Source organism: Lycorma delicatula, chromosome 6 (genome assembly GCF_047948215.1).
Source record: "Lycorma delicatula isolate Av1 chromosome 6, ASM4794821v1, whole genome shotgun sequence".
In the NCBI taxonomy this organism is placed as follows: domain Eukaryota; kingdom Metazoa; phylum Arthropoda; class Insecta; order Hemiptera; family Fulgoridae; genus Lycorma; species Lycorma delicatula.
The window spans coordinates 58,484,971-58,504,391 of record NC_134460.1 but is presented as its reverse complement, the minus strand read 5'-3'; the positions used below and the strand labels follow the sequence as shown (position 1 = coordinate 58,504,391).

Here is a 19,421-nt window from a genome sequence, read left to right as displayed (position 1 = left end):
TATTATTTTTATCATCTGACATCTATCAACTAATTTTATCATTAGTTTTATAAGATTTTATTACTAAAGTTCTTAGTAGTTTCAACTAATCTGCTATTTGAAACTACTATACAGTTTTCATGGGATTTAAGTTTTTTTGCTGTGCTAGATTTTTTTTACTTTTTAAAGTTTTAATATGTTACTTTTAAAGTTTTTATCATAATATATTTTAAATTATATTTTTCCAGACAAGTGAGCTCCTCTTTGGCTGCCGCAAACTTACTGCTAGTGAAGCATTGCATTTTGGGCTTGTCACAAGGATTCTTTGGCCTGATAGGTTTCAGGAAGAACTTATTCCTCTTATACGTGGTATAGCTACTCAGTCATCACAGGTATAAAATTGGTTTTTATTTATTTGTATATATTTCATCAAGTGCAAACAAAATTTATATTAATTTTCATAAAGTTATAAAAGAGATTTTATTAGCTTTTATGATTTTATACAACCAGTCTGTTGATTAAATTTATCAACTTCAGATTGGTAAGGTACCGCCATAACCTCAAGAATTGATTGACTGTGTGTGCAATATATTCTGTCCAGTTTTTAAACAAAAGAAATGGCATAATTATTTTGTTCTAATATTACTTGCTGTTTTTGACGGAGACCAGAAATTGTCAGGTATTTTAATCGGGCACGTGCGTGTATGTGTGTGTGTTTGTGCATTTATGAACACTTCATACATTTTTCACAATTCACTGATTTACAGGTTTTTCATACTATTTAACAAATTACCCCAAAAAGATTAATTTTTTTTTTTTTTAATGTAATTTGTTTATTGCATAACTTCACCTACTCCTAATGTTCTCTTTTTTTAGTAACAAAAGTAAATAACCATTTTAAGTGGGACTAACAATGTTATTAGATAAAGAAAACTTAAATTGATGTTTGTATGTTTGGTTTTTTATCCTTTTTTCATGATTAAATTTAAAAAAATATTGAAGATTAATGTCAATAATTTTTTTTGTCGTAAACTAATGTACATTTTCAAATATCTCCAAATCAGTGTTCTTTAGCATACAACATAAATTTAAAGAATTTCTAAAGATACTAGAATAGTGTAGGCTAGTATTTTTTGTTTATATTTTTCCAATCTTTAACTGTGTGTGTAATTCCAAAATTGATCGCAAATTTTCTTCATCAATTTGAATTTTTTTTCTAATGGCTCTAAAGTTTTTTAATTAATGAAATCATCACACAATGATGATCCAAATTCATTTTTATTATACCCAGTTTATCCATAAAAAAAGTGATAGCATATTGTTGCACTGAAGCATAAATAAAGAATACAAAATAGATACTAAACAAAGTACTGAGAGTACAATAGTGTAAAATATTGCCAATTTGAGGTAGTGAATTGAAATAAAATTAAGTTTAGTTGTAAAATTAAAATAAAAAAAAATTATATAATAGTTGTTTGTAATTTACAAAGAGAAAATAGTGGTAGGCTAGTAATACTGTAATAAGCACTTCAGGATCAATGAGTGAAAGACTAAGAATAGAAAATACAATCCTTATAAACTAAATTGTTTTTAATAAAGTAAGCAATAAAGCATGTAAACTTTGTTGCTAATTTCATTTCACCAATACTGAGAAGGTAGGTTAAACTGGCAGGACATTTAATAAAAATTACGTTAAAACAGAGTCTTTATCTTTACATCACTTTTCTTTGCCCTTGGATCATTATCTTGTTTTCAAACTTGTCCTTTAAAAATTATTTTACAGGTTGGAAAGCAAAATTCATAGGCTACAGCTTTAATTTTGCACTCTTCTATAATGGAACTTGTAATTTCAATTTTTTTATTAAATATCTGACAATCTTAAACAGATAACTGATTTTTTATGATTGTTATATAAGCTACCATATACATTGTGCTTGTCATTTATGTTTTTGTGAAATATATTTATGAATAGCACTAAAATATTTTTTAACTCGAATCAAATCAATCCATTTTAAGCAGTAAACATAAGAAGATGCTTTTATATTTTTTATATAAATTCTTTATTCTTCAAGAATTACATGCATTTAGATACCTCCTTCATTAGTTTCTTCTTTAGTTTGTAAATTAAAATTTTATGTGCTAATAGCTGAGTGTATTGGTAATCAAAAAATGACTCCTCTTCAAAATTATTAAAAAATAAAACTATTATTAAAAACTAAACTATGAACTGTTATAAACTATATTACTATATTATAAACTATTATCAAAAATAAAATGCATTCTAATGTGTAATATTAACAGTATGTTGACACTTAAAAAATAAAATAAAAATATTTTTTTAGTTTGTGTTTTTTCTGGTGACCATTTTTCTTTGGCTCTACACAGCATTTTTTACTGAATTTGCCATTTACAGAAAATTTAATCACTTCTCTATTTGATCTGTTATGATACTAAACTTCATTGTTTTCAATTTGAAATATTTCATGTTTTTTTTTGTTTTTGTTGTTTTTATAAGTCAGTCTTTCAGCCATATTTAGTGGAAGTGTCTGAAATTGCACTAAAAAATTGTTTAGTAATTTTTTTCAATTTTTTATATTAAGGAAATCTTGTTAAGAATATTAAAAAGTCTTAGGCATAAAATATATGCTTAGATGTCTCCAATTGGACCAGCTTATTATATCCGAGAATTGCCAGACCTGGGTATGTAATTAGAACTAAACAAACAAAAGTCTTGAGTTATTTATACAATTTATTAAAGCTTAACTGCAATGTATGATTTTTCTGTTATCAACTTAGATAATATTACTTTTTTCATAAAATGTTGCAATTTCAAGTCGACAGTAAAATTTAGTAATTACTATCTTTTACTAGTGAACAGTATCTCTGACCATGACAATTATGGCTTGAATTTAGGACTAAATTACTGTTAACCCGTAAAAACTTAGATGGGCTTTTTTTGTAATTAAATTGGGTAAAATAAAATAAAGTGTTTTAGTTTGATATTAGTTTAATTAGTCACAAATGAAAGTTAAATTTACATAACTAATTTTAATGTAACATAAGTAAAAAATTAATTTGAAAAAATCATCCCTTAGATTTAAGTTTGAATGGTCGACAAGTTGCACGATATATATGGCCTTCATACAGAAGTTCTGAGGCATAATCCTTTATTCTTCTATTTTTAGTTAAGCAGAGTGTTCCTACTGGACAACTGCATTGATAGTATGCTGAAAATGTATCGGCCCTTATATTTCCACAAAATTCATTTGTCTTGCATTTCTTCAGCTGTATAAAATGTAAAAGTAAAATATTTATTACTTTTTGTAATAAAGTAATTAACTGAAATAATTAATGATTTAAACTATAAATATATACTTTTAAAACATAAAGATTCTGTAACAATTTTAATTAAACAGTATTAGATAGTGTAAAACAGTAGATTTTTTTTTTATTAATCCTTCACTGCTTATTAATTACCCGAACTGATTGATTGTATTTTGACAAAAAAAAATTTAATGCTTATTTTACATTTATTATAAAATTATAATAAATGAAATAATAAATAAATTATTATTCATTATATTATTGTATAGTTTTAAAAAAAAAAAATTTATATCGACTTATATCTTTATGTCGACTGCCAAGTGTACAGCTGCATTAAAACCTTTACACAAATGTTAATAATTTTCTTTATATTTGTTACTTAAAATTATGATAAATCACAAAATTATGTGAAACAAAAAAGTACATAAAAGTAATTAGTTTATTATTAGAAAGGAAACAAAAAATTGCTGTAAAAACTGTTTAGCTTGATAAACTAATAAAAGCTATGAAAATGTGTTATGTACAACCTTAAAAATAATCTAGATCGATAGTAAAGTAGAACCCAACAATACACCTGATCTCATAATTAAACCAAAGCAATATCTTCAGTCTTGTAGGTTTAGTGATCTTGCACAGAGGCTGTTCATCACATGAACCATGTGATTCTGGAAGAATGTGCTAATTATATTGCTTGTAAATAAATCTGTTAGGTATATAATTTTACAAGAAAATAATAGTTGTAAGAACAAATGGATTTTTAATGATCATTGCTTATAAGTAGCCTATACTCAGAACTGTTCTTATTAGAGAATTTTTGTACATTCAGACTAATATACCAACTTGCTTTAAGTAAATTAAAAGTTTTTAATTACAAAAATTGCATTTTAACAAATATCATACAAGAAAATTATCTTTATGGTTGAATTTTTTTTAAAGACTATTTAGAACTTAAAAAGTCATTAACACACTTAATCAGTGATATTCTTATTTTAGACATGTGTAAATTAAATTGTTTTATTTTATTTGCTAAAAATGTACCTTTTAGCTAATTCTGTTAAACATGATTATACATGTTTTAGTATGGTAATAATCTGATCTACACACATCTTCCAGTCCAGTAATTTTGAATATACTTACAGAAGCACATGTGTAAGCATCATTAGAAATTGATGTTCCATTTGAGTAGTTCTTGTAACTGTGTCGTTGTAGTGTCCAATGTATTGGCCATTGACAGTTGCAATTGACAACAGCTGATACTTCTTGTTTAGATGTTTCTTCATTTGTTTTTGTTTGAACTTTAATTGCTTGTTTGCCTACTGTACATGTTGGTAGATCTGTGATGTGGTTGCAGAACTGCACAGAATTATGAATAATATTATTTTATGGATCTACAATTTTTAAATTAATGTCTTTGTAATAGTCTACAACAAATAATACCAATGCTTGACAATAACAATAAAGCAGCTTAACGAAATGTTACTTCATTTTGAAAAATATAATTATGGCTGTATATTTATGAATTTTGCTGTGGTTTTATCCATAATCATAATGAAAATTATTTAATATTTTTATTAGATTTCAAAACAACAAACCAAACAAAATTTTATAATTATGTTTTTAATAACTTCTGAATGTTTTCAGTCACCTTGCAACTGTGTTCAGTGTTGCTGTTGTCTTGGCATTGCTGACATTGTTAAAACTGACAGTGGTATTTTTTTTTTTGTAATGAAAATATTTAGATTGTTGTTGAAAAGTGTGTTGTATTAGAATTGTCTTTGGTTTTTCTGTATTGTTGTTTGTTTTTGTGTATGTGTTGATTATACATTATTTTTTTATGCAAGTAGATTTGTGATTTGTACCTATAAGATAGTTGGTGAATGTTTACTTGTTAATTGTAGTGTACTTTCAAATATTCATTGTAACTTTGAAGATGTGTCCTGTTTGACCAATGTTGTACATTATGTAGTCAGAGCAGTTCAGTTTGTGTTCTAGGAGTATAGTGTTTGATGATTTTCCAATGTTGATGTGTGGAATAATTTTTTGTTTTTCTTTATCAGAAGGATATGTAATATCCAGTTTTTTTTTAAATGTTGTTTATAAGCATGCAGGTTGTATTAATAAGCATGTTGTTATACATATTTTTGAGTTTTAGGTGTTTATTGTGTAGACTAAGACAGAAGACATAATGGTAGAGATTATCTTCTATTTAGCTTCCAGGTGATGTGTTTATAGAGTATTCTGTAAATTATACTTGGGATAGATTTGATATTACTTATGAAAGCAGATAATTTGCACAAAATTGATTGTTGAGGTATTATGAACGAGTGTCATTTTTGGTCTTCTGTAAATTTGGAAAATGTATTTTTGCAATGGTGAGGTCAAGAAAATTTGTTTATTTATTTTGTCCATATTAAGCTGTAAATTTCAGTTTGTTTTTTTTTGTGTAAATGATTAATATTATAATTAACACTGAACATTGTCATGTGTTGATTTGTTACAGTAAGATGGTATACAATTTTGTGAGCATGTTAATTCTATATATCACAAAAAGTCCGCTGAGGCACTGGGAATAAGGGATTTAAAGATTCTATTCTGTTGGTAACCACCAGGTTATGTAATATTTGTTTTGGAAGATTAAACCAACTTTGTCTTGTAATAGTATTCAGTATCTATTATTTCTGATGTATACTTATGGTACTTGTATTTGAATTTTTTTTACGAATGGAGAGTTTTTGTTATTGAATATTAGTTTATAATCTTAGTATGCGTTATGTCAAGTGATGTTAGTATTACACTATAGAATATGTTGTGGTTTATTTTATTTATTATTTTTTTGTTGTATGATTTTTATGCATGTTTTTGTATTTTTACTTTTGTCTTTTCTAATAATGCTGCCCATGTATTAAGCAAGTTTGTGAGCAGGTTATTTTGGCTATTTATGGCCTACATTATAAATATATTTTTGTCTAATTATAAAATCCCACTAGCAATGGCATCAAGTGACATAATGAGAACAGCAGCACCACTCACTGATTATGATCACAAGGGCAACTGTAAAAAGTTTCAAGTTTTTAAAATTATAATTATAAAATTTGGTTCAGTTTGTGGTTTCAAAAGGTCATAATTTTAAATTATTCATAAATATATTTTACATTATTTTCCCCTATATATATATAGAGAGAGAGAGAGTATAAAAAAATGAAATTTTTACAAAATAATGTTTTGAATTTAATGTGAAAGTAAATCAGTTTAAGACAAGTAGAACTAGAAGTAGATTGAGAAAAGAATGAAGAACTTCTTTCAATCAAATATATGTTTCCTTTAGCTGTTTGGATAGCCATTCAGTTGATGTGTTTATTTTTTAATTGCTTTTTCCTAACGTAACACATGCTAAGCTGTATATTTAATAGATTTATTATGTTTCAAATTAGGCAGATTTTCTATTCAATCATATCCAAATATTTCTACCTTTACCAACTTCATTTTTAATTTTCTATATTGCTGGAATGCAGATAAATGACATTTAAGACTAATATGTAAAAATTTTTATCCATGTTTAATTAATATTTCTTAAAAAATTCTGTAATTTTCACAGATAATAAATAAACGTTTACAGTAAAATATGAAAATGTTGAACATATTTGCTTTTAAATATTACTTCTATGTCACAATACTATTTTCAAATTGCTAAGAATCTGTGTATCATTTTTATTTTTGCCTTTATTGTCATCATCTTTGTGTTGCCCAACAATATTCGTACTCAATTAATAAAATACATTTTAAAATCTATTACGAAGTATACTATAAACATTGAACTGAACATGCCATATTCACTGTCATAATTTTAGTAGAAAAAATAAATTTCAATTAATGAACAAGATGGAATAATAGTTATGAAATTTCCATTAAAACTTTGGCAGTCTCAATCACTGTTAGAGAAGAGTGTACAATTGCTTCACTTAAGTGCAGACAGTGCAGACCTTGAAACAGCAATTTTAATAGAACTTTCCTTCACATTTTTTCTTTTATCCCTGTGTTAATTAAAATTATGAGTCTATGTGTGTAGCGTAATTGTTGTTAAAACAATGTTAAAAAAAATTATTTTGTTGAGAGACTGAGAAAATAATTTTTTTAAAACATAGTTCTATCAGGAAAAGAGTTTAAATAATAAAAACCACAGAAATTTTCTTAAATATATTAGAAAACAAGTTTTTAAAATAATTTTTTATATATGTTTGTTTACCTATAAAGTGTGCCCTAGGAGTTTGCCAAACATAAGGGACTGTTCAAGACATAAAAATAACAAAAAACTTTATGTGGACATATGGTCCATCTCGCTTCATTTTCTGTCTGCCAATCATCTTTTAAACAATAATTTACATTTTATGAATGGATTGAGATAATTTAATGAAATTTGGTGAATATTTACCGAAGTAAATAAATAAATGTACAAAATAAATAGGTTTTAAAATATTAAAATGGTAACTGGTTAAATTTTTTAATCATTAACAGCTCCATAAATATTACTTCCATCAAATTACATTTTAATTAGGTTAAAAGTTAAGCATTTTATTATGATCCAAATGATATTATTTTTTAGAAAATTGTAATGAAAGTTAAGTTTTGGCAAAAACCGTTAAGCGGGTATACAGTACACGCAAAAAAAAAATGCAATTTGAAAAATTTGTCTAATTTCACTACATCCATAATAAAAATAAGTAATAATGATTTACATTATTAATAATTAATTGTAGATTGAAAAAATATGTTTTTATAAAGCAACTGTTTTATTATTGGTCTTTATTTTTAATAATATGATTAATCTGTTCAGTCTAGTATTGTTGAGTTATGTGTTAAGTGAATTAAGCACTATAAAATAATTTACTATATACTTTTGCTGTCTGTGGTCTTGCAGATGTTTTTTTTTTAATTTAATTTTTCAATTATGTGCAAACATCACCTATTTCACCAGTAAACAGTATGCAATCACAATTTTTGTGTGTACCTATTGTAATTTTTGTGACTCCTGCCATGTAAATTTAATACACTAGTCAAAAAAAAATTTTTTTTGTACCTCGAATTGTACAAGATTATTTTAACTAATTTTCGGCTGCTGAATTCAAAACTGTTATCAGAATTTGTGTAATACATCACATTCACTAGATACATATGATTTATTTACCATTAAATGTATAATGACTGTGAAATCAATTTTTTTAAATTATTATTTATATGTGTTCATTTAAAATTGTTTCAGTCAATAAATTTTTATTTATTCAAATGCAGATAAATTGAAATACATTACTACAATTGTAAAATAACAGTTTCCCTAAATCTCTGGAATTGTCTTATATTTTTAAAATATGTTAACAAACTTTTTCACTTTCACCATCATTTTCTCTAAACAAAAACCAATAATAGACACCCGTCATTCCAGGATCCCATTTTCCTTGGTACCGATGTGCCATGGTCAGAATTCCTGTTGGAAATGTTCTTTTTGCTCATTACTGACAGAACCCAAATTTTCAGGAAAAAAGTCTAGATGGTAACGTAGAAAATGGATTTTTAATGACATCCTAAACGTTTGTAGTTTCCAAACAGCTTATTAACCAAAAAAACGTAGTTTCCATATTTTCTGTTGCCTAAAAACCACCAATGTCTTTGGACTTCTATGCAGCTAGTTCAAATTCGCTATGTTTATCATCAAAAGTTTAGTTATTGAGTAGTTTTTTGATCTGTGGACTGATAAATATACCCTCCTTGAGCTTACCATCACTCATTTTAGGAAAACTTATTTTTAAATGATAAAATTCTGGTCCATCTTTGTCTAGTGCCTTTACAAAATTTTTCATGAGTCCAAGTTTTATATGAAGTAATATGATTTTGATATGATTTTATATGATTTGTAATATGAGGTAGATTTTATCACTCAATAATAAATGCTTTACATTTTTTTTCACCAGCCACAAAGTTCTGCCCAATGGCCATTTCTTTACTTGGTAATGACTTTTTATATCAAGATTATCCCAAAGACAAAGAAAACAACAATATTGCGTAAACCCACCTTATAAACCAAGACGTAACACAGCAACTTTCAGATCACTGCAAACTTACCACATATGCTGTTTGTATTTTATTGCTTCTAGTATTGGTGTTATAGTTTCATACCTTTTTTTCATGTCAACTGTATGAGCTAATGAAATGGATGGCTGTTTGTTACCATTATGCAATAAAACTGCTTTCATGCTAACTTTAGAAGTGGTTCTTAGTTCTTGCCAAACCATCAGTACAGCAAATGGCATGGCTCATCATTTCCCCTTCAACCATTCAGTTACAGTTACTGAGCATGATAACAGCAAATAACATGAGGTGCCCATATTTTATCTTGATTCCCGAGTGCACAATCAAAATAAAATTTATAAGCTGTTTTTATCAATTCAAAATTAATCTTTTTTGGGGGGATTTCGACATAAATTTACCACAGATGTAACAAAAATTGTCTGGATGATTTGAACATCCATGAACTTTTGCTGAAACCATGTTGTAGCAAATAAAAATGAGAAAAATCACTTTTTTATTATAAAGAGTTGATTAAAATATAGCAAAACACTAATAACTCTGTGATACACAACACACAGTGTAGACAAGTGAAGTTAAATTGAATAAGATTTTAAACTCTGTAGTAGGCAATAACAGGTATAATTTCATCATACAGACATGTTTGTACATGTCTATTTCTCATGATATGGTGTATATATTTATTATTTTTTTCTTTATTAAGCATGTAAGCATATTGTTTGAAAGTAAAAACATTAAAACTATTTTTATTTGTAACCAGCACTTGATCAAAATGAGTATTGTACAAAAAGTTTACAAACTTACGATTTATGTAAAACCTTTACATGCTAACACAATTTACCAATAGCAAATTTGAAATCAGCACCCAAATTACAGTGAGAAAAGTTGTGTAACATGTTAAGATACAAATATATTGTGTTTTGACTAGTGTTATTTCTGCGTATAAAGTGTTATTCAATAATGATGTAAAATAAATAAATGCAAATTCAAGATCTTCTGTGATTGAATACCAATGCAGGTTTCTAGCAAGAGAAAAATATTTTTCAAAAATATTTCAGGGTCTTAGGAGAAACATATTCTTTGCCAAAGACCCATTCAAAAAGAAAAACCTTTAAAGTGGACATGATAATGTGCTTAATTTAGTTGAAAGTAATACCAATGTTAGAAGAATATTAGCAGAACTGAAAATTAATAAAACCTACTTATGAGAATATTTTCTAATTACAATTAGTTTTATTCTTTACCACTTGTAAAAAATTAAAAATCTAAAGCATCAAGATCATCTGAACGGTTCACATTTTTGCAATTGTAAAACGAATATATAATACTGATTATTCATCAGAGAGAGGATAAACAGTGTAAATTTCACTTTTATTTGAAATGCTCATATTGTGACAAAAAATAATTTTATATATAATTTTGTATAAATCTATAGTCAGGAATATTAGAAGGAAAATTTATTGTATCTAAATATTTGGAAAATAGGTTGACAGCTGAGGCTTATCAACATTTTTTTGGATAAAGAATTACTTACCCATTATTGAACATGTTCTGTTGGAAACCAGGCTTAACCTATGGTTTTAGCTTGATGGTGCTGGACCTCATGCATCAGATGAGGTGTACAGCTAGCTGACTTGATGGTTTGTTTCAAGGCTGTGGATTGAAAGATGAGGACCATGACCTGAACTGCTTGATCACTAGACCTCACGCCACTAGATTTCTTTCTTTGGCTATGTTTGGATGACAGGACATATTCTTATCAGTAATGTTGGATAAAATATTGCTGTAAGTAGAGCTGTCAGCAATGCTGGAAGAATTAAAGGAAAAGATTGATATGATTTTCAACGGTTTAAAATGGAAATGGAGCACATTGACTGGAAGGAGCTTATGCAAAAACATCCTCAGGAAATATATCCAGATAAACAAAAGTTATTTTGAAAATGCAATTTAAAAATTGTTGGCCTACACAGGACATTCAAATATAACTTAATTCTTGTATGCAAGTTATCTAAAACACAAAAGTAATAAAAATTTTATTTTATGCTGATCTCTAATATATTTATTGCTGGTTAGTTTTACTGAATTTTCTGGGCCAAGGTAATAATTACTGATTTTTTTTGTTGAGTTCTTATAGAACTATTAATATTACATGCCATAGAGTATAGTATACTATATTATATATTAATAGTAACAAATTATTGTAAAATTACATTTTCAAATTATTTATTTTGTATATGTTAGATAAAATGTACACCGAATTTCATTAAAATATTTAAATTATGTGAAAACAAATTTTTATTCACAATTGTGAACTGATGGAAAATGAAGTGAGGGGAGGGGGCGTTTTTACTCGTACACCTTTTTGTTTTCTCTAATATCCGGAATCATCCCTCAAATTTAGGAAACTCCTCCTGAGACACTCAGGAGGCTGTTATTTAAATATATACATATATAAAAAGCTGTTTGGAAATAAACTGTCATAGAAAATCTCACCAACTGTGTAGTACATTCCATCATCATTTCCTTCATGCAAAAAACTTATTAGCTGCTGAAATTCATCATGAACTTTATGTAGTATACAGGGGAAAATCATTGGTGACAGTGCGGTAAAACAGTGATGTCCTATGTTTCAGAAAACAAAACTGCTTTGCTTTCTCATAATAATTTATTAGCAATTCTGTTTATAATTTATAATTAAAAAGAAAGCACTACAATTAATCAATTTTATAAATACATTAGCAATAATTTAGATTCTTTAGTAGCAGCAAATTTATAAGTAGATAAATGATTTTTCAAAATAATTTTATTTGTATAAATTCATACAATAAAAGTTATTTAATTACTGATTGGGAGTAGTGTCTGCTAAAGTTTTTCTTTTTTTCCTTTTTTTTTACTTAGTTTTTATTGTAGTTGATTGTGTTTTTTCATTTTATAATAAATGATAGGTAAACAGTGAGAGCTGAAATACAATCCTGAAAATTTTTAATTCTGTTGAAATTAAACTAATAAAAAATTTTGTTTTAAATTAAAGAAATAATAAAGTAGAATTTCAAAGTATGATTTGTAGCCAATTTCATTTTTGTTTCGAAATAATATTTCAACTATTAAAAAGAGTATTTTATTTTAGGTTTTATAAAAATAAAATATGATCTTAAATCAACATTTTATGAACTTAAATCTGGTAGCAACAAAAATTTTAATTAGGTTTGAAAATTTGCAGGCACTTTTAAAAACGTTTAGGAATATTTTTATAAAATTAATCCAATTAGTACACATAGCTTATCAGACTGGTCTACTGGTTAACTTGTCACTGCAAATCAGTTTACAGTTTATTTTCAAGTTGAAGGTTCTGAGGTTCAAATCCTAGTAAAAGTTAGTTGCTTTAATATGGATTTGAATACTAGACATTGGATATCGGTATACTTTGGGATTCAATTAACCACACATCTCTGGAATAGCTACTGAGTCTGTACAAGGCTACAGCTCATATACATGTCATACATATTCTAATCCTATTGGACCGAGGTGAGGGGGGTGTTGCTTATGTTCACTGGTTCAACAGATTATAAGTACAGATCAGGAAAAAATACACATGACTGCAGTCTTACGTGCTAATTTGTAAAATGTTAAAACTCCTTGCAATTAAATAGTTACAATAAAATGTGTGTATTTTAAAATGTGTTTGTCTATCAGTAATTTTTTCTCATATGTAGTATATACCCTGTTCTTTTTTTAGAAAAATCAAAGATATCAAAAATTGCAATATTTACCTTAAGCTGAGACCGGCTGTCAAGTTGCATTGTCTTTGAATCAGGGTGATGATGCCACCTTTGAATGCAGTCTTCTGCTCCCTTACACTTACAAAATGTTCTTACAATTGGTGTTGACCAAAATCTCTTATGTATGACACTGCACACAGCATTTGGTGAACATGTAGGTAAAATTTCATCGTTCACTGTCTGTTAATTTTAAAATGATATTAATATTAAAGATTACACCGGTTCACATTTTTGTTACCCTGTTTCTGATTATTCACAAATTGATGAATTGCAGTACAACTTAACATAGATATTTACAATAAATATTGCTTTGCATATATTTTTTATCATTATTATGATGTGCTGTCAGAAACAGTTGTTACTAAATAATATTTACTTACCCTATTTACATTTTGCCTACATATTTCTAATGGTTCCTTTTTGATAGACTCATTAAAGAGCCCTTGTGGCTGAATGGATAAGGCCTTTTTTTCCTCAGTACTCATTAAAGCAAACCTGTCAGACAGAATGTAAATAATTGGGTTGTTCTCAATTCAGTCCTGTCTATACCAAAATCATCATTGTTCTTAGGGGGACATAAGGGAAGCTTTATACATGAATGGGTCAACATCTATTTATAGTTACTCCCCAAATTGCTTTTGGTCATTTGGATCATACTTTCTTTCAGAAACCCCAAAATGCCATAGTAGTTAGCCAGAGATGTTCATAAATCATTCTTTGGATTAATTTTACTGAACTGGAATATTTGTAATTAATGTTTGACCATCAATGTAATTTAGTTGTTACTTAAATCATTGCATTTGGTTAAAATTAAAAAAAAAAATCCATATACGTATTTGGTACAACTTGAAAAAATAATTTTTAATGTATAAGCTAATTTCCTAAGCCTAATCCAAAAATCTTCTTGTTTTTGGCAACTTGGCAGAAGATCATTCAATGATCCTCGCTAATGTTTTGGTTATACAAATGTATACTTCTCATGCTACTGAGAGCAGTGAAAGGAATGTTCTGTAACAATATGTCAATCTAGCTCTTAAGATTACCAAGTAGGTGGTACTATCTGAAAATAATTTTTAACAATTTTTTTTTGACATTACATTTTTTCTAGATTAACATAATAGATGTTATCGATTTCATTACTGGTATTTATTAAATTTCACCGCTAGTCCTAACAGTACTATATTTTTTATGAACTTGTGTATTATTATATAATTTTACTGTAGTTACAATTGTATGATAAATTGTTTCACTGTCATCTAAAAAAAAAGATAACTTCTTTTGCCAGAAAATAGTTTGCAAAATTTTTTCTTTTATTTTTAATTCAAGTTTATTTGAAGTGACATGGTTTTTTGTTTCTTTTTACCTCAACATATCAGTAAATATTAACTGAAAAACTGATAATTCAAAATTTGGGCAGGGGTAAACTAAATTTTTATTTTTATTGAATTTTCACAAAAAAATTAAAAATTTTCTCAAGTATTTTTGATCATTCAAACACAAATTGATTGTCACATAACATTTTAAAATTTAATTATAAAAAGGTCTTTTTGCATTCTTTTGCAAAGATTAAGAAAATGTAGAAATAATTTACAGCATAAAAATATTTAACTAATCTATTTTTATCTTAAAATAGACCATAATGTTTTCAAAAATTAAAAATAAGGTTAATTGGTTGAGAGTTCACTGCTGTGTTCTTTAATTTATCCTGTACTATCAAAATTGACAGAATATTTTTCATTTATGATTGCACTTCAGTTTTTTAATAACAATGATGCTTCAAAACAGATGTTTTATTAATTGTATTACGTTTTTAATAATGTCTGGTTTACCCAGAAATAACTGTGTAATAACAAAACTTTTATTTATTGAAATAAAAATGGATACTGTATTTTCTCTTTTCTTAATAAAAACAAAGAATCTTTTGTTTAATTATTTGCTGTTGCCATTATTATATATGATTATGATGATTATTATAATTATCATTGTCCATTTAATGGTCATTAACCTTTTTAATGATAGTTGATTCTAAGAATTTTTAAATGTGTTTGTTACTGCTATTTGTGGACTGTGTAGTAACCAAATGCAATGTAGTAAATGAGTGTAGATTTTTTTAATTTAGTTTCTTCTGCGATATGCTTTTCATATTTTTAGCCCTACATTATTTTAAGAATTTTTTTTTCATTTGTTAGGTAAAGACTTGCTATTATATTCACTTATGTCTAGAATATTTCTATGTTATTGTAGTACAGGCATCTTACATCATAATAAGAAATTCTTTGAACTGTTAAATTCTTATATTTATTGTACTTTAATATATTATAATTTTAATAAAAATTAATTTAAGTTCCTTATATTCCTGCTAGAAAAAAAAATTAAATTGCAATTAGATTTATAATTTTTTTTTTTCTGTAGATGTATGTGTAATGCAGAACTGTATTTTAGAATTTTCCTTGACACCTAAGAGAAAAAAAATTTGTTCTCTTGAAAAAAAAGTAGATAATGATTTATCCTCTGGTAAAACATAGCTCTGTATATAATATTTGTAATGTAATGCAAATTAATTACATGTGTAATTCATAATATAATAAAAAATACTAATTTATAGAAAAAATATTTAATTTGTCAAGAATATTCATCACGTACAACATAGTCAAACAAAAATAATTACTAATGAATAATTTTCCATATGATATATGTTTATAAAAGTATTTTTTTCTTATTTAGTAAAATAGGATATAACAAAATTGATGAAAAAAGTTAATTTTTTCATAGCATTGTTTCTTTTTTTACTTTCAAAATTCTTATTTAAAAAAAATGAATTTACAGAAAATTTTATGGATTTAACAAATATATATATATATAATTTTTTTTTTTTTTTTTCATTAAAATATTAACACTACCTATAGTTTATACACTAGCTTAAAATTTTACCCCATGACTGCTAATTGATCAGTAAGTATATGGACTTGAGTAATTATGTAAGCATAGGAGAGAAGAGTTTTAACCAGTTAAAGGAAAAACTTTTTAATCTTAAAATATAAGTAAAATATAGTTGACACAAATTGAAAATTTAGCAACTGTATTTAAAAATAATTTAATTTTATTAAATTTTTATCTAAAAAACAAGTGGCTAATCTATTCAATTTCAACCACTGGCTGATGTATAATGCTAAAGAAATAATTTTATTTATTTCATAATGAATAGGTCATTTTTTAATTTAAAAAAATTATAAACTAAATTTTAAGAATAATAACTAAAATTGTGCGAGCACATGTGTGTGAAACTGCCAATAAAGAAAGCTTATATATGTAAAATAGAATAAACTCAACAGAGGAAAATGGACTGAAGAAAGAGGTGTTACAGTCCAAAATAATGAACTTCTGGAAGAAAAAGAAAGCAACTACATGAAATGAAATTTGTGTGATCCTTGAAGGCCTATTTGCATAGAGAAAATATAGGAGAAATAACAAAATTAATATTAAAAATATAAATTAATAGGAAAAATTTATGAATTTAATAAATTAAAATATCTAAATAATACTTACATTTAAATAAACTCTAAGCACTTGGCAATTTTTGAACTATTATAGAAGAGGGAGGGCTCTAAGTCCCATAATTTTATGTAATCTGTTTAAATATAAAAATTTTCTTTTATATAGTGTAGTCCTTCGGATACTGTATAAATTACGTGAGGGAGATTCTAATTCACCTGAAACTATTACTTGTTTGTCCATTTTTAATTTTTTTTAAATCAAATACTAAGACACTACGCACATGTTCAACTATAACTATTGATAGTTTGAATTAATTTTAAAATATACCTCTCTTATAGCTAAAACTTGTGAAAATTGTTTTGTTATAAAAAAGAGTAATTGTAAATTTTAAATTATTATGAATGATATTGTAAATATATGTGCTGATATATGTAAAATTTGCTTATATTTAAGTATAAATAATTACCTGATTTAAGAAGTGGAAGTCATTGTCTAGATAATGTGCCGATGCAGAAGTTACATTGATATATTTTATGCAAAAAAATGATAAATAAAACCATAAGTGACTTGATTTCATTTCTACTTTCAGCATGAAACTACTGATGTTTGAAACAGAGTGAATGTGTATGTAGTGTAGCACTGACATATCTATTTTTACACTTCAATTCTCTGTCTTTTTTTTTGCAGTGGAGAGGAAGTAGTCAGAACTTAGTCTTTCACTCACTGAATCAGTTGTCTATTATACTGTCTAAATTCTGTCTTGTTTGTTTGTATAACATTATTTGTTTTAAAAAAGTTAACATAAACATACTGTTTTTACAATACTATATTTATTGTGTTTTAAGTAAAAACTTACTTATTTGTTATTTCTGTGAAAATAAATTTAGCATATTTATTTGGTTTAAACCAGAATAAAATTAAACCAGTAACATAATATTTTGCAATGAAACTTAATTTCTTTTTATTGATTGTTTCTCTCTATTACTTGATATTCTTTTTTTTAGTGAAATAAGCAGCAGTTTTTTTATCTCATATAAAGTAGAGCTGTTCATTCTTTGTCTTACAAAGATCTGGCTTATTGGAAATAAACAAGAAAAAAAATAAAATTTAATACCACTCCAATGAATGTTTATAGGTTTTCAGTTGTAGTATATTAAACAATAAAAGAAATGTCAATATTTTGACATTAAAACTTAACTTAAAAATATTTTGTGTGTGATCTAGTTGCCTTGATATGTTAGGATTAATTTAACGTAAGCATGACATTTAATGTGATCATATGTATCTTGGATTGATTTTTTCTTTTATCTTTAACAAATCAGATAGCAATTTGCCATTCCTCAAAGGTGATTAGGGTTATGAAAGTTTACTCCTGCTTGTTTTTTTTTTTAATTATCAGTAATATCATAAGTATTGGAATTAATACCACTGTAAAATCTGTTTTAAACTTTAATTAAGGCAAACCTTAATTCAAAATTTAAATTGTGTAAATTTATCATATTTTTGTTTTGTTTCATCATATAGATAAACATTGCTTAATTATTTGTCTAAGTTAAATATTATCAGAGTCACTTATCCAAAAATCAGAGCCTAATTACTTCTCCCAAAATATGATTTCTATGATTTTTTTTAATTTTACTGTCTTAGCTTTTTGAATAGTAATGATGGCAGTGTCAAGCTTTTATGGCAATATTTCAACTTTTATCATGGTTGTAGAGGGTAAAATTTGTAAATGTTAAATGTTAACAAAAATTAATTTTTTGTTTAAATAACTGAAAATTGTGTCATTTGAGGTGTTTTATAAATTCATACAAATTTTCATAACCTTTAATTGGATTAACAAATCATACAAAAATATTTTTAATAGAGTTCAAAAATGAGGAAATGGTCAATTCAATCCATATTTGTGGAGGATGTTTTTTTATATATACACGATCAAGGTTTATTCTTCATCAAATTCTTTGCCAATTTCAATAGCTATTTTTTTCCATTCTGTAGAGAAAGTTTCTTATAATCCCTTTATAAATGAATTATATTTTAATTCAAATTAGGAAACCCTTGCTGCTACACAGCATCAGTAAATAAATTAAATTGTATTTTATATATACATATATAAAATACAATTATCATTTAAACTTCATATCATGTACATACACTTCTACATTTAAAGTAGAATGATACAGCTGTGTCATTTCTCACCTCATTAAACAAATCAGAGAGTATATATACATGCTTCCTCATTGGTTAATTTTATTAACGTTCCCTTAAAACCTTTTAAGAAATTGAGTGATCAAATTTGACATGGCTTGATCTGTAGACTGTTTTGAAGCTCCAACGAGTTCTGTATTTTAATTAGTTGCTAAAATATGGCAGTTGGAGTATATTATAAGTGAGAAAATCTGTAAGTTTCCTCAAAATTTTTATCTGAATTGAGTGATAGACGTCAGTGTGGGTCATTTGATTGATGGTGGTTGACGTGTGAGTATTTTAAGACCCAAATAAATACTGCAGCTTAATTAGTTGCTGAGCTACAGCTGTTTTATTGTATTTTTAATAGTGAGGATATGTGTATGTTCCCTCAAAACCATTTTAGGAATTGAGTGATCAGTCAGTGAGGACTCATTTGATGGGTCTTAACATGGTGAATGGTAAAGACCCATATGAATTCTGTATCTTAATTAGTTTCTGAGCTATCTTGATTTGAAAGCCATTGAGGTAAGGTTTTGAGTATGAGAAAAGCTGTGATCTCTTAAAATCCCTCTGATA

General features: G+C 26.4%; 2 protein-coding genes across 3 annotated transcripts in view; one reads left to right on the top strand and one right to left on the bottom strand.

The window, feature by feature from the left end:
- LOC142327096 (uncharacterized) overlaps positions 1 to 19,421 on the top strand; it is a 58,515-nt gene that overhangs the window by 27,175 nt on the left and 11,919 nt on the right. For both annotated transcript variants that reach the window (XM_075369946.1, XM_075369945.1), the window contains exon 6: positions 228 to 371. In XM_075369946.1, the coding sequence (XP_075226061.1) occupies positions 228 to 371 (144 nt within the window). The remainder of the gene's footprint in view (positions 1 to 227; positions 372 to 19,421) is intronic.
- On the bottom strand, positions 2,975 to 17,297 carry LOC142326630 (U-scoloptoxin(11)-Ssd2a-like). The gene is made up of 4 exons (XM_075369223.1): positions 17,122 to 17,297; positions 13,152 to 13,340; positions 4,441 to 4,656; positions 2,975 to 3,264 (listed from the first exon to the last, which is right to left on the bottom strand). The coding sequence occupies exons 1-4, from the start codon at positions 17,245 to 17,247 to the stop codon at positions 3,064 to 3,066; spliced, it is 732 nt and encodes a 243-aa protein (XP_075225338.1). The 5' UTR covers positions 17,248 to 17,297; the 3' UTR covers positions 2,975 to 3,063.

Coding starts and splice junctions, on each gene's coding strand:
- LOC142326630 (XM_075369223.1), bottom strand. CDS start 17,247: ATGCTGAAAGTAGAAATGAAATCAAGTCACTTATGGTTTTATTTATCA. Junction 4,657..13,151: donor ACAGCCGGTCTCAGCTTAAG/GTAAATATTGCA, acceptor AATTCTGTGCAG/TTCTGCAACCACATCACAGA. Junction 3,265..4,440: donor ATGCTTACACATGTGCTTCT/GTAAGTATATTC, acceptor CATTTTATACAG/CTGAAGAAATGCAAGACAAA.